At 43.3% G+C, this 16,660-nt stretch overlaps 1 protein-coding gene across 1 annotated transcript in view; it reads right to left on the reverse strand.

The window, feature by feature from the left end:
• Nucleotides 1-15,531, reverse strand: part of FSCN2 (fascin actin-bundling protein 2, retinal) — a 39,363-nt gene extending 23,832 nt beyond the window's left edge. Inside the window, exon 1 of the mRNA XM_075350699.1 lies at nt 14,050-15,531. Coding sequence (XP_075206814.1) covers nt 14,050-14,875 — 826 coding nt within the window. The 5' untranslated portion in view covers nt 14,876-15,531. The remainder of the gene's footprint in view (nt 1-14,049) is intronic.
• Between the last annotated feature and the right edge of the window lie 1,129 nt (nt 15,532-16,660).

The raw sequence follows: 16,660 nt of genomic DNA on the forward strand, positions 1-16,660 counted from the left end.
CTAAGCAACATCGCTAGCAACATCGCTGCTAACGAGCATCTTTTGTGACGTAGCAGCGATGTTGCTAGTGATGTCGCTGTGTGTGACATCCAGCAACAACCTGGCCCCTGCTGTGAGGTCGTTGGTTGTTGCTGAATGTCCTGGGCCATTTTTTAGTTGTTGCTCTCCCGCTGTGAAGCACACATCGCTGTGTGTGACAGCGAGAGAGCAACAACTAAATGTGCAGGCAGCAGGATCCGGCTACTGCGGACGCTGGTAACCACGGTAAACATCGGGTAACCAAGAAGCCCTTACCTTGGTTACCGATATTTACCTTTGACAGCTGAGAGCGGAGACGCTGGTAACAGTGCCGGCTCCCTGCTCTCTGCACACGTAGCAGAGTACACATCGGGTAATTAACCCGATGTGTACTGTGGCTAGGAGTGCAGGGAACAGGGAGCCGGCACTGGCAGTGTGAGAGCGGCGGAGGCTGGTAACGAAGGTAAATATCGGGTAACCAAGGTAAGGGCTTCTTGGTTACCCGATGTTTACCGTGGTTACCAGCGTCCGCAGAAGCCGGCTCCTGCTGCCTGCACACGTAGCAGAGTATACATCGGGTAATTAACCCGATGTGTACTGTGGCTAGGTGTGCAGGGAGCCAGCGCTAAGCGGCGTGCGCTGGTAACCAAGGTAAATATCGGGTTGGTTACTCGATATTTACCTTAGTTACCAAGCGCAGCATCGCTTCCATGCGGCGCTGCTGGCTGGGGGCTGGGACACTGGTTGCTGGTGAGCTCACCAGCAACTCGTGTAGCGACGCTCCAGCGATCCCTGCCAGGTCAGGTTGCTGGTGGGATCGCTGGAGCGTCGCAGTGTGACATCTCACCAGCAACCTCCTAGCAACTTACCAGCGATCCCTATCAGGTTGGATCGTTGTTGGGATCGCTGGTAAGTTGTTTAGTGTGACTGGGCCTTTAGTTTAAACTGCTTGCTGTGTATGAGCACAAGCCAACTATAAGTCTTTTATGCTTGATTTCCATTCCAGAAAGTTTATAAATATTACCAATTCCAAGCAACTAAACCAGATGTGAGACGATAAAGTAACTGGCACATATAAGGGGATCTCTTGGGTGGATCTCGAAGGACAGACAATGACTGAATACTGAAATTGTGCATGTTATATGAGGATAGTGTCTAAGTATTTGTCTGACCAAAGCTGTCAGCACCACAAGGAGAGACTGTACAATACACGAGAGCAGTGCTTGAATTATTAATAGGCGGAGCAGCATTTCCTGAGCCAATACAATGGTCCTTCCTTACACTGATTTTAAGGAAAATATTCTGTTCAATTTAGATCCCATTTGACTTAAAATGGAAATATTAGAACGTTCTAACTATCAGTACAATAGACAGAGAATCTCAGACACATCGGACAATCCATGTGTACTGGATCTCACTTTGAAGGGGTTGGATGCAGTTGCTGCACCTTCATTACTGTAATTTTCTCGACACAGTACTGTACATATAGGTGTTGCTGTGCCCAGTGCTACAGCTAAGCCCAGTATACTTGGTTGGACCCCCATTTATAGTCTGTCGTAAAGCTTGCCAAACACTGAGCTGAACACCCAGATGAGGTCCTTTATCTTGTCAATGGGGAGAAGGGTGAAAGCCATTGCCAGACACCTCTTTTTCTAACCCTCAACAGCAGATATTGTGGGACACCTCTGTACACATTAGATGGTCAGTTGTGTGGCTCGCAAACAGCCATCATCTTCTGACCCGCATGTACAGAAAAGCTCAACTGAGCATTCTTTTGTGTTCAATAAGGAAAGAGGAGAAAGCCATTAGCAGTGGATTTTCTTCCCTGAAAACAAAAGTATTGATATTCCAGCTGCCCGATCCTTCCCTGTCCCAACATCATCTACACAGTATCTGCAAACAGTCTGGAGACCCACAATTATACCAAATTCAGCAGCTGTCTTTCATTTAATTTGTATGAGTGCTTTAAAGGGGTTGTGTAGTTAATTCAAGTTACCACCTATCCGCAGGATAGAGTCCACAAAATAATCCAGTCGCCACTTAAATATATTGCGGTGTTCGCGTCAAGGGATGACATGCCACTTGAAAGCAGAAGAGCCGATCTTCTTACTACTGATTTCTATCTGCAGGATAGGTGATAACCTGCTGATCGGTGAGTGCCTCAAAACTGGGACCTACACAGAACGGGGAACTTTTATCCCTTACAGAGAACTATAATCCCCATAGGGATAGAATGGAGCGCAGGTCACACATGCATATTGCCGTTCCATTCTAATGGGTAGAAAAGGTCCCTTGGTTTAGACCCTCACCGATCAACAAGTTATCTTCTACCTTACTAAGACATGATAACTTGTTTAAAATGGACAACCCCTTTAAGTCCTAATAATGCTTTGTGAGCCGGACTTGCAAATTTATACTTTATCTATATTAACCTATATTTTATGGGATTGTGTTTCAGGCTGATTATCTAGGTACAACCCTACTAGGACCTTCCTCCTGTATAATGTCACCATAGAACTACATTCTCTTTCATTCCATGGTGTGGTGCACAAGGCCATTACTGCACAGCACGGGTTTCACTTTGTATCTGTGTCTCTCTGTATATGTCTAGCTACACCCAAAAGGAAACATAAGAGGCCTAAAGGCCCCTTTACACACTGAGACTTTCTAGCGATCCCATCGCTGGAAAGTCTCTAAACAGTCGCTGGTGAGCTGTCAAACCGGCAGATCTGGCCAACGACGCAGCAGCGATATGGACCTGCAGAACGACCTCGATAGTCGTTGGGGACGTGTCACACAGCAGCTATTTGATGACTCACACCTATGTTAGGGGCGTGGTGTTTGGCACTGAAGCCACCTAGGTGTCCTTTTTACACGCCTCCTCAGCTCCAATTGGTGATCGCTAGTGCGTTTTTATTGGCGACCCCGAGCTTGGAAAGATTGGCAAAAGTCGCGCTTGTATATCCTTTGTTCCTGAGCTTCTGTTGCTTAGCGGATCTTTGTAGAGTTCTCTGTGCCGCGACTCCATACTGGTTTAGCTATACAGCATCAATACAGCTTCAATCAAATGGTGCTTACCGTATAGGCTTTATAGTATTGCAGACTGGAGAACTCTCTAATGATCGCAAACCAGCACGCTCAGGAACAAGGTAGCTTTGAAACAAAGGACGGAAGAGCTAAAGTTGCCTTCTTTTCAGTGAAAGCCGCCCAATCAGAACTCAACAGCGACCACCAATCGGAGGTAAGGGGCGGGAAAGGGAACGCTATAGCACGCCTACGGGCTGGGTTCTAAGTCGCTAACGATGTCATTGTAACGGTGTCAAACACACCGATGCATGCTGCGCAGCGGGAAACAAAGGACCAAAAAATGTTCCTGAACGATTTGTAGGGATTAGCGACCTCACGGGGGGGCCAGGTCGCTGATGCGTGTCACACACTGCAATGTCAGTGGGGAGGTCGCTATTACGTCACAAAACCAGTGACATTACAGCGATATCACTAGCGATGTTGCAGTGTGTAAAGGGGCCTTAAGAATGAGAGCAACCTCACTTTGATAAGGGAGAACAAAGACAAGACAACAATGACAAGGCCGAAGTAATCGCACAGTCTTGGGGACTTGTAATGGTGACCAGAAAACCAGACTGCAGTTCTGCAAAATACTATATTTCTGCTTGCCTGCACCCCGCTGATGAAGCATACGCGATATGTGCGTTCGGGACTGGGTTATCTCCCACCTACCTCTGACTGGTAGTTTGTGTGCCCCCAGCCATACACCACGGGTAAGTGTTTGACACAAAATACTATGCAATTGATATTTAAGTGATAGACCCTATGGTGTTTATCCATGGATTTACTATTAGTACTGACATTTAATCTGTGGTGATGTTTTGAGACACGGAGTGGATGTGGGACATTACCTGCTTGTTCCTTGGTGGGCGGGTGTGATAGGATCTGACTTGCTATCTCATATTTTTTCAACTTAAATGGAAATTGACTATTTCAATTTTTAATTGTATGTACGTCCAAAATAAAAGTTATTGTCTACTTATGAACGAGCCTCCTGTACGTGTTTCCTTGCACGATGTATTTATTATATTTGATCTGTATAAGTTTAGGTAGATATACATATACAGTGCCTACAAGTAGTATTCAACCCCCCCCTGCAGATTTAGCAGGTTTACACATTCGGAATTAACTTGGCATTGTGACATTTGGACTGTAGATCAGCCTGGAAGTGTGAAATGCACTGCAGCAAAAAAGAATGTTATTTCTTTTTTTTTTTTTTTTTTTAAATTGTGAAAAGTTTATTCAGAGGGTCATTTATTATTCAAACCCTCAAACCACAAGAATTCTGTTTGGTTCCCCTAAAGTATTAAGAAGTATTTCAGGCACAAAGAACAATGAGCTTCACATGTTTGGATTAATTATCTCTTTTTCCAGCCTTTTTTGACTAATTAAGACCCTCCCCAAACTTGTGAACAGCACTCATACTTGGTCAACATGGGAAAGACAAAGGAGCATTCCAAGGCCATCAGAGACAAGATCGTGGAGGGTCACAAGGCTGGCAAGGGGTACAAAACCCTTTCCAAGGAGTTGGGCCTACCTGTCTCCACTGTTGGGAGCATCATCCGGAAGTGGAAGGCTTATGGAACTACTGTTAGCCTTCCACGGCCTGGACAGCCTTTGAAAGTTTCCACCCGTGCCGAGGCCAGGCTTGTCCGAAGAGTCAAGGCTAACCCAAGGACAACAAGGAAGGAGCTCCGGGAAGATCTCATGGCAGTGGGGACATTGGTTTCAGTCAATACCATAAGTAACGTACTCCACCGCAATGGTCTCCGTTCCAGACGAGCCCGTAAGGTACCTTTACTTTCAAAGCGTCATGTCAAGGTTCGTCTACAGTTTGCTCATGATCACTTGGAGGACTCTGAGACAGACTGGTTCAAGGTTCTCTGGTCTGATGTGACCAAGATCGAGATCTTTGGTGCCAACCACACGTGACGTTTGGAGACTGAATGGCACTGCATACGACCCCAAGAATACCATCCCTACAGTCAAGCATGGTGGTGGCAGCATCATGCTGTGGGGCTGTTTATCAGCCAAGGGGCCTGGCCATCTGGTCCACATCCATGGAAAGATGGATAGCACGGCCTACCTGGAGATTTTGGCCAAGAACCTCCGCTCCTCCATCAAGGATCTTAAGATGGGTCGTCATTTCATCTTCCAACAAGACAACGACCCAAAGCACACAGCCAAGAAAACCAATTCCTGGTTCAAGAGGGAAAAAAATCAAGGTGTTGCAGTGGCCTAGTCAGTCTCCTGACCTTAACCCAATTGAAAACTTGTGGAAGGAGCTCAAGATTAAAGTCCACATGAGACACCAAAGAACCTAGATAACTTGGAGAAGATCTGCATGGAGGAGTGGGCCAAGATAACTCCAGAGACCTGTGCCGGCCTGATCAGGTCTTATAAAAGACGATTATTAGCTGTAATTGCAAACAAGGGTTATTCCACAAAATATTAAACCTAGGGGTTGAATAATAATTGACCCACACTTTTATGTTGAAAATTTATTAAAATTTAACTGAGCAACATAACTTGTTGGTTTGTAAGATTTATGCATATGTTAATAAATCCTGCTCTTGTTTGAAGTTTGCAGGCTCTAACTTATTTGCATCTTATCAAGCCTGCTAAATCTGCCGGGGGATGAAGACTACTTGTAGGCACTGTATATATATATATATATATATATATATATATATATATAAAACAACAAAACCGTAGGAACTTTGGCAAAAACAGCTTCATTCATTGATCCCCTCATATGATAAGAGACCGCTGCGTGTAGTGCCTCCTAGTGCGTCTAGTGCCTCCTAGTCCAACACCACCCTCACCACTGATTATCAGCTTTATATTCACTGTACACAGTGCTGCCTCTAATAAACTGAAACAATGCTGGAATCAGAGTCTTTGCCCCTACATCATGCTGCTGTCAAATTATATAGCAAAAACATTGTGTATTTATAACCTCAGATCATAAGGGACAGCACTCTCTTTAGAGATGGCTAGTGATTCTCCTCACTGGGCACAATTAACAACCTTCTGTAACACTGAAATCAAGACTAGTAGAAAAGGATCAACCAGTCCTGCTGATCATGGGCATCTTGGCCCTTTTTCTCGATATACTAAGTGGGAATAGCCACAGGAAATTCCTATTGGAAATCTCTGGAACCACATTGTTATGCACGTATCTAACACCAACAAGGTTAAAGGGAGAAATAAAGCCTACAACACAGCAGCTGCACTCACACCGTACTTGTTCCTGTACAGACTAGAAGATCCCTAGCTGCACAACTAAAAACACCAACTCAGACCTGGCTGTCTTTGTAGCACCCGGTCGCAGCGCAGTATTCTCACCCGCTCCCAGGCTCCGGCGGGGACGTCCTCCCTCTCACTTGTCCGGCGGCTCCCCTCCTCTTCTCCTGCCCCTGGGTCTGCCGCGACCTCTTCCTGCTTCCGGACTGAGCGCAGCCATTCTGTGAGTGCCCGTAGGGTGCGTGCGTGGCCATGCCCCCTTTCTTACAGGGCCAGCGTTTTATTACCCGGAAGCAATCCCAGAGGTCACCTGTTACCTTAAAGGTATTTAAGACCGTTGTTGGAGACAGACGAGGGCTTCGTCCTTCCAGAACCTCAAGAGTAGAATACTAGATGTTAGAATGATGGAACACCTTACTGCTCTACTAAATGCTTCAATGGACCATTTCTTGGCGGTTTGGGCGCCCTGGGATTACTTTGCAGCTGATGGGGACCTATAGGGTTAAGATTTACTGACCTTACATTTATCTTCAAACTTTTCCCCCACCTTTTTCCCCACCCTCTCCCCATCAACACACCCTTCCTGTCTTGTCATTGTATGTCTGAATTGTGTGTTGCCTTTGTTATTGTTATAATTGTTACAGTTCACTGATTATAACTTTTATATTTGTTTTGTATGCTCATTATGATTAATGTACTATTTGGATGCATTTGTAATGCGCAGATATCTGTTATTACTAAACTTTAATAAAAATTTATAGTTAAAAAAAAAAAGGTATTTAAGACTGCCTCCCCTTACAGGAGGTGCCTGAGCAATGCTGCCTACTAGTTAGTGCGTTGCTAGTTCACAGGTCTCGTTATGCTACTGTGTCTAGTTCTGCTAATTGTGTTCTATTACCAGTCTTGTGTTCATAACTTGTGTCTTATCCTAGAGCCTGTTCTCTACCACCACCTTCGTGCTGCCACCTCTGAGCCATCACCTCTGTGCTGCCACATCTGAGCCACCACCTCCGTGCTGCCTTGTCTGAGTTACCATCTCCGTGCTGCCACACCTGAGCACCCCAGCATTGGACATTAAGAGACTCTATCTGTCTGTAAGAGTCGATAGCCACTGGTTCCTGGCAGTCATGTATTTAGGCCCCCTGTTGCTGCGCCAGACAATCAATGTATAGGGGTTCGCTACTGGTTGCTCCTTCAGGGCAGTCCGGTGTACAGCCCAATGGGTCCACTCCAGGACACTCACTGTCCCTCGGCGACCATAACACCCTTAAAGGCCATCAAGTGGTTTCCCATTTTTTCTGAGGAAAAGCTTCTATACACAACTAACAGAGAGAAAGAAACTGTGCAGAGGTAGATGGGGACCCAAGGTAAGGGAACTTAAAGCATATGCACAAAGGGAAAAACAGGAAAATAAATAAAAGCAAGAGAGACCTCTCACCAAGCTAACTGAGGAGAGAGGAAAGGTATAGGAAGGTAAATAAGGAATCACAGAGAAGTAAAACAATTGATCTCTGCCTAGCAGCCAAAATCCCTTTGTTACAGGGCTGGAACTCTTAAGCAAACATCCACGAAAAACTTTGCCAGCAAAGAAGGGTGGTGCAAGGGGGGTATAAAATAGCCCCTCCCATTATAGAACAGAACCAAATAGAGAAGTGGGGATACCTGAAATAAATGCATACTCAAGAAAGGGAAGACAAAAGAACCATCAGCAGTTGGACAGAGACCAAAACAGGCCAAGGCTCAGCAAAGCAAGAAACCGACTATGCAGCAAGAGGTTACCAGATCGATTCCTGAAACCAAGGCATGACACATATGCAACCTTGTAATGCATTGAAATTAGGTCTATAAGAATGAGAAAGTCACCAGTCTAGTGGATTGTGGGGGTTGTCCATTGTTTTGAATAAAATTTTGGAACTTGGGAAATGAGCTAGATGTAGGTCTTGTCCTTAACTTTTCGAGAAGACACTCAATCACTGACAGACATTCCCTGTGTAATGAGTTGCTTCACCCTCTGGAATCAGGATGTATGTCTCTATTACTGGGAAGGTTTGCCGTTCAGTATCCTCAGAAATAATAGTGTACCTGATATCTAGGTAAACTACATGGTAGCTATTCACTCTTTGGAGAGAGAGGCACCAGCCTTAGTTGATCCTCTTTGCTATTAGTTCGTAAGAACCTGTGCATATATTTTTTTTTCTACCAGATATCACTCAAATAAGGTCAGAATTGACTGCGAAGGCTATCTCTTCTGTGAAGTGTATGGGAAACCTTTGTTGAGTTGGTTTCGGCTGTTCAGGACATTACTAGGATGGAGTTGACCTGTTGACTTGGTTACTGTAAGTTGCTCTTGACAGGGTATCAGATGTGACTAAACAAGAGTTGTGTTACTTGTGGCCACAGCTCTGAGCATCATCTTACACATTAGGCTGCAGCTGAAAAGATCGCTGTCTAAAGGGCTCGCTGTGCAAATGCCCAACCAGCCCTGGACCCCTTGCAAAACTGAAATGGGTCAGCTTCTATAAATAAAGTCTAATTATTGTGTAATGAGAAGTTTTATAAGTGTTTAAAGTCAGGGGCATAGCTATAATGTGCGCAGAAGTGATATTTGCATCCTGGTTCTGGTGCCTGAGGAGGTCCAAATGCTCTAATATAATAAATAGCACAGTACAAGGAGGATGTGTAACAGATTTTGCATTGGAGCCCATAAGCTTCATGTTCGGTCTCTTTCCGATTTCTCTGCTTGCTGTCATTGAAAGATGGCATTCTTGCCCACACCTAGAACCACTTTAAAGAACATTTCACCAGTACAACTAACCAGTAAGCTGTACAATTAATATTCTCTTTAGTTGTTTATAATTTGATTAGAGGACAATTCCTTGTCTCATTTTTTGGTCATATGGATGTCATAAAGAGGGGTCTCCTACTTGGAGCCAACCTTCATATAGGGCAGATCCCGAAGCTACTATGCTGCAGAAATGTCTGGCTGGACATGGTTTCTTCTTGGTAAAATCAGATGTTTGCTGTGGCAGCTAGAATCTGGGGGGCCAATAGGCCTGAAGGGGGTTGTCCACTACTTTTAAATTGATGGCCTATCCTTAGGATAGGTCATCAATGTCTGATCTGCAGGGGTCCGACACCCCGCCGGTCATCTGTTATCAGTCCCGGCAGCAGGCAGCCGTAAATGTTCAGTTATGGCGCCACTTTATCTACTACACTTCCGCCTACCATTCTAATCAAAAGGAGGTGGATGTGCAGTACCCAGCCTTGGCTGCTATCAGAAGACAGAACAGCGCCATCAAGTAGTGGACAACCCCTTTAAATTAAAAAAAAAACCTAAACTTCTAATGCAGAGCTACAGTCACCACTTGACCTTGCTACTCTATATATGTGTCACACCAGGAGGATCAGGATGAACGCCATTTATCATTACCGGTCAAGAGTAATTTTAACGCAGCGTGACGATAGTTTGCTAATGGTCACATTTAGTCTGTGCAAATCTGCCTCTATGTCTTCAAAATATGGGTTCCTCCTGGTTTAGCTCCTTCTAATGGGCACTTATTTATTGGTCACAGTTAGACGAAACTTCTTCAGCTATAATACAGCCTTATTGCTCTCGCATGAGGAGTCTGATGAATAAATCATATATATTTATATTATCTGAGTAACATAACCCGGGTAATATACATGTGTGTCTTGTAATAAGTATTTCTCAAGATGAAAGGCTCCCGGCCAATAAACGGCACAGTCATGATTATCATCGCTCATGATCCTCTAATTATATCATTTCCACAGATTGATGGGAAAAATTAGCAATGAGGAACAATGTCATAAGATGTTAAGGACTGTGCAGAGTGGACCTGGTCATATCCCAGGACAATGACCGCTCCCAAGTGTCTAGAATCCATCAAAATATTTACATTATGGACTGTCTAGATGAGCGAAGATGGCACCAAAAAGCAAAATGAAAATCAGACTTCCTCCTGAACCAAAGCCACTGGATGACCAGCCATCTCTTGATCACCTGCCATCCCGTCACATATAGAAGTAGAGATTATGGATATGTGGTTACTGTGCAAGTTTTGTTATTGCTATGGACAGAGGGAGCTGTGATCTCACGAGATTAAACATGTTTCATACGACCATACGCAAAGACTTGGCTGTTCACCTTTTTCTGATGACTTTCTTCTGCATTATTTGGTAATTTTATGTTCTTATGAACAAAGGAAACCTTGTACCACATGGGGGGTTAGGAATGGATCACACCATGCTCGGTCTATCCTCTCCAGGATCCATAGCAAATGGGTAGGATGCCTCCAAGATATACATGACCTTGACTTGATTCTTCAGGGTTTTATAGCCGTCTTATTAACCAGTCAATCATGGAGCCCTCTGAGATTGAAGTTAATAGACAGTGGCAGTGCCAGTCATTTTGCCTCCAGTGCCTGCACTGTGCCAACCACAGGGAGACATAAGTGCCAGTCATTGCCTTATTAAATTTCAGCTGTTAACTCCATAAATGCAAGCCAGAGCGCCCTTACAAATGACAGTAGGAGTCATCCCACAGGTCCATCCATGGTGGCCCCACCATTCACAACTTTGTTGTCAGCCAGCATACTCTATGTGTCAGCAAGAGTAGTACAAGTCAGCAAGAACATTCCTATACGTATAAGACCTCGTAACCACCCCCTTGTGCCATAAACGGCACAGGAATAGAAGTAAATTCTCTGTGACTGATGCTGATTTCTCTAACTCACAGTAATTTCCATGGGACCCTCTCGTTCTTGAGATTAGTGCAGGCCCAATATGCTGGACCCTACTACTTTGACTTTAATTAAATAAAATAAATCTCTTATTTGTTTTCTACTTTCACAAGGCTAAAAATTGTGGGGGGGGTGTTTTTTTAATTTTTACACCAGTAGTGCACCGTGTTCGTCCCTCTCTCTCCAGACATGTCTGCTGGCAACATGGTCATCAGTGATATGTGCAGCCTGGGGGAAATGACAGTACATGGTGATTATATTGTGTGATTGCCACCCCTGAGCCATGTAAATCACTGCAGCTTGTGCAGACAGCAGGGATTCGTATCATAGAAATATATGGAGATGTATCCTGGCTTACTCCATCACTGGCTTTCTATAGATATACATAGTCCATCTAGCACGCTCACGTAGATATAGCCGTAAGCGGCACACTAGCTACAGAGTCTACTGGCTGAAGCGAGATATGAGAAAATCTAATTGAAATATTATTAAATGGCAATTGGTTTTCCAGCCAGAAATAGGAAAAAATATATATCACCTTTTCAGGTACGTTGGTCCCACAAGTGGAGTTCAGCTGCGTTCACCACATTGCGCATGAGGTGAGTTTTTTTCTCTACGTTTTTCAAAAAAATGTGGTTGAAACAAATCATTTTTGTGGAAACATCAGAATACAATCTCATCCAAATTGAGGAAAAAAGTCGCTATTTTTTTCTGCAATTCTGTTGAAAAACTGCGTTAACAACTACTTTGTTTCACCAAGATTTTGAATACTGTAGCAAAAAATAATAATTCTGCCGCCATATTGGAAATCAGTGATCAAAAATGGAACCACTGCTATGTGTGAATAAATCCTAATCATGGCCCTTCTTGACTAGTCAGAAACTACTAGCATCTCACATGACCACGAGAAAATCATTAAAGGAGATCAGTCACCAGGTTTCACAATACAAACTGCATAATAGAACTTTTAGTCCTGATGAGACAGATATCCTTACTTTGAAAATGCATGCCAAAATACCTGTATAATCCTGATTCTAAATTTTGCTTTCCGTGAGACTAACTAGGCAGGGAAACTTAAAAAATGGGTTATATAACCATTCTGCCACGGACTTTCAAAGTAAGTACCCGGTCTCATCAGGTCTAAGACATCTATTCAATAGTGTATACAATTCTTTTTTATTGTGAAATTTGGGGATAGTTTACTACTACTTACAATACCTTTTTTTGGTTTCCGCATATACTAATTTGATCACAGTCAGTCCAATAGTCTTTAAAAGAACCTCGTGACAGGGGTTCAATATTGCAGCAGCACCACGACAGAGAAAATCAAGCATTACATAGTGGCCATTTAGGTCATAGATATCAGGTCCTCCAGAAAGAGACTCTCTTCACAGCTGCTCCGCTCCCCACATATTGGGACTCCTTTCTATTAACTTTTTTTTTTTTTTGAGGGTGTCTGAAAATTTGGTTTACTAAACCAGAAATGGGCAATCATCTCAAAAAACATATACAGATGCAAGTGGGATGCACAGAAAGGATGATATCCTAATTTTTTTGGGGTAGCACCTTACCCAACACCTTTATAAACAGGACGGTAAGTGACACATGCTGGGGACCCCGCAAGGTTTTTTACGCTGAGTGAGTTGTCAGTACATTACACCTCCTTTAGTTATAGCAGCACCATCTGTAGTAACATGTGCTCCAGACCATACAAAGTAACATTTATATAGGTGGACATGTTCTTCTGCAGATTGGGCACACATGGCACTTGTATATCTACAAAGGAGGATAATAATAATTATTAGAATGGGAGGGTCACCAGTTCCCATAGCTATAAATATGAATGGAAAGGGTCTGAAACTCTACAACTTATTATGACTCACTTATCACCAAATCACCAGTCCTTGAGGTGTTCTCTGACCAGATATTACCACATGGGTTGAGATGCAGTTTTTTCAGCACCTCTATGTGGCAAATATACATTTGTACTACTTGTTACACTTACCGCCCCCTTCCTTAAAGTGGACATTCACTCCCCCCCAAAAAAAACATCTATTCATGGTATTAGATTATCTATCTAAAACATTTCATTAACCAAAGTAATACCTTGATCCAGTTGCCAGAAATTCTTTATTCTTGGATAAAAACAGAGAAATGAGCCGCCCATAGAACTGTACATGCAATTATTATTATTCACTCTACCATAGAATGAATATTCCCTCTTTTTGGCTATTTAACCCTCATCATTAGCATTAGTAACTTATAATGAGATACTTTAGGAAATCAACATAGATGGTGAGGATCACGTATCCTACACAGGAGACTCAAACGTCAGTGTGACCAAATCTTGGCCAACTCAACCAAGTTGAGACCAAGAACCACTCGATCTCTTGTCCCAGCTGCCAGACTGTGGATCTGCACATTTTTAGGGAACAAGACTCTCTTGACTTAGAAGATTACATTAGGAAGGATCTTCATCTTTTATGCTAGGTAAACGGCTAAAGCCCATTGGTATGACACCAATACCCAACTAATTGAGGTGAGTTTTCGAGATTGGGACTTCTGAGTTATAGAACGAAAATGCTTCCAAAAATAGAGCCAGTGGCGACCCCACCAATTTAATCTTGTCTTTCTAAAACCACTTTATGAGATGGATGTCATCTATTAATACTTTTACATTTAAATGCGTTGTGGTATTTTATACATTTGTCAGTAGTTGGGACTTGAGAAGAGCTGTCCCATAGTCATGTGCCATCTATAACCTCCAGAGCTGTTATATTAAATATATACTTAAAAAGCGGTTCTAAAATGTTAGCATTAATTAAATTATCTAATTAGTTACCATACCAAATTAAATACGGGCACACAAATCAATATTTCACCAAACAAGTTTAAACTCAGTGATACATTGACCAATGACTTCACAAGGGTAATTGACATGAGAATCTTAAGAGATTACCTTGTCTGATAGAGATGTATCTTTTGTTGGATGCCATGAAGACAACCTGTGGATGACTTTCTTCAAGATCAAAAAGTTCATCTTTGCCAGGTTTGGAGCTCCGCCCAGATTTTAGTGTTCCTGTAGGCCCCATGGGTGTCAAGTACTTCCCACTACAATCTTTGAAGGCCAACTTTCCAGCCTTGAATTCCAAAGTGTAGCCTGTACCATTATCTGGATCTTTAACCAACTTTCCATCGTTACGTAGGTATCTGTTATCACAAGTTTTCAAGCAATACTTTTTATCCTGAAACACCAGGGTGATGAGGGAGTCTACACCCCATGGTATATTACTGTCTGTGGAAATTTCATCTTCTTGAGGGCTCAAATGTGCATACCTTCTCCTGCTGACACTGAGTAAGTTAGCTTGTGGATGAATGGCCAGATGCACTGCCCAGAGCTCTGTCTCAGTGATGCTTTGGGCAAAACATGACATCTTGTCTTCTGAACCTCCGAAGAACCTCTTGTGTATATCAGACTGGAGGGCCCATCTGCCATCAGACTGGGCAGTTATGGTAAAACGGCAATCTCCCTCTGGCTTTTCAGCTTCACATGACACGTTTCCATCTTTGTCAGCGGACAAATATCTTGCAAGGTGGTGGCTTTTGAGGTAGACCACCGAACTGTCCACCTCGTCTTGTTCTAAAGTCCATATCTGCTTTTTTTTCAAGTTCGGACCAGAGGCATAAACTTTAAAGCCAAAAGCTTCTGCTGTCAGATACTTGTTATCACAATTGATCAAGCCGAACTGGATTTTCAGAATTTGGTGTATCCCATTGGTTGGCATTTTTTTCTCTCTGTCTTTCGAAATATCTTGTAGATTCCTAAGCGAAAGTGTCTCGTGTTACCAGCAGTCTGAACGCAAAAGGTAGGCACTTAGCAAGCAGCCCTGGGAGATCTGGATTAAAATGAATGAACTTAAAAGCACCTCAACTTAACACCCAATGACGCGGTTTTGATCCTCGTCCAGTTGCCCCTTCTTTGGGCTGTGTCGGCCGCCTTCCTATAATCTGCACATCGCCATCTCCCTCCCAGACTGGATGCAGAGAAGCTGGACTTTCCTCTTCACATATTAAGCCTAGGATGCAGACTGCTCAGCCAAGTGTTTGCTGCAGCCTGTTTAATTGGCCACATCTAGGATTACAAAAGCTCTGTCCCTGGTTTTCAATGAACCGCGAGCCGCCAGTAACCAATAGTGGGGCTATTGCATAAACCACAAAGGGCCTGTATACCGGGAAACAATGCTCCTTTTGTTGAGTTGCTTCTCAAATATTCAACTCAACTGAGTGAACACTTTCTCTCCGCTTAGGCAGAAGCTCTTTCATTCCTCCTTCGAAAGCTTCTTTCTCTTCGGGAAGATGTCTTAATTTAGTCTTCCATTGCCAACCATAATAATAAAAAAAAAACAATTCTTCTTGACTCCCTGTGTCCTTCCTCTGACTAAAATGGTACAGGTGGAAAAAAAAGAGTCAGGTAACCTAATCCTTTCCCTCCTCCTCATCAGCCGAATTCTGTCTGTATCTTTTCCTTTTTACACCTGTCTAATATTACTTGCATCTCTGATTCCTGCAGCATTCGTGTAGGTCACCTCCTGGTTCCCCATTCGAGAGCCACAGTATAATCTGCTTAACAATTATCCTGATATATTTTTTTCTACGTTTAATCCGTTTAGGCTTCCTATGGCTCCCCACTGTGTTTGCCTCCATCTGTCTATAGTCACTTCTAAATACTCGTACCTGTGCTAAGGCGAATGCGCCTGTCCCACTGAGAACGCTGCACGCCAGCCTCAACTCCAAACAAACGGTACACGTGAATAACAAATGAGTGCAAAATAACAAATATGTCTAAGCTACAGCTAAGCTCAGGGACTTTTTCAAGGTCATTTTCTGAATAGTACATTGCACCAACAGTGGAAGTCAAATGCTCTTAACTGAGCGTGCATGTGTTCTGAATAGGGAGAGGAAAGCAAGATGCTGCCAGATGACACTGATAGTGGCTTATCTTCCCCGAGAACAAAAGGATCGGGCATGCTAAGATCTAACAGTTTAATCCGTCTTTCCTTTCCGACATCTGCTGTTGGGGTAAAGTCAGGACACCCACATACATTGGATGCTCTATCGGAATTGGTAGATTTGGACAACATTAATTTAATGTGTAAGATGGAGGACCTTCTGAAGCAGAGACATGGGGTCCTTAAAGTTTACGGCCACATCAGATGGAATTGCTTTGGAAAGTGCAATGAATAAATATAGCAGCTGAGTGGTCAACTGTAGGAGTGAGAGTACAGTATGGATACTAATGAGGAATATGAGTACTGAATTTCCAATAATCTTGAATGTTTAATCTTGGTGGCTCATTGAAGCTAGTGAATTCACACTAGTTATGTGGCTTGGATCAAGTCCCTCAATGCTGTACAGCAGAGACATAGTTTGGAGTAGATCATATATGGTTTGCGTCACTGCTCAGTTGGAGGGAAGTGAAGCTCAGCAGGACTGGACTACTTGCTGTTGTGGTGTACAAGTAAATCTGTACATAGCAGGAAAGCTGATGGTTCTAAATTTTTAGCTATCGA

This window comes from Anomaloglossus baeobatrachus, chromosome 5 (genome assembly GCF_048569485.1).
Source record: "Anomaloglossus baeobatrachus isolate aAnoBae1 chromosome 5, aAnoBae1.hap1, whole genome shotgun sequence".
Taxonomy (NCBI): Eukaryota; Metazoa; Chordata; class Amphibia; order Anura; family Aromobatidae; genus Anomaloglossus; species Anomaloglossus baeobatrachus.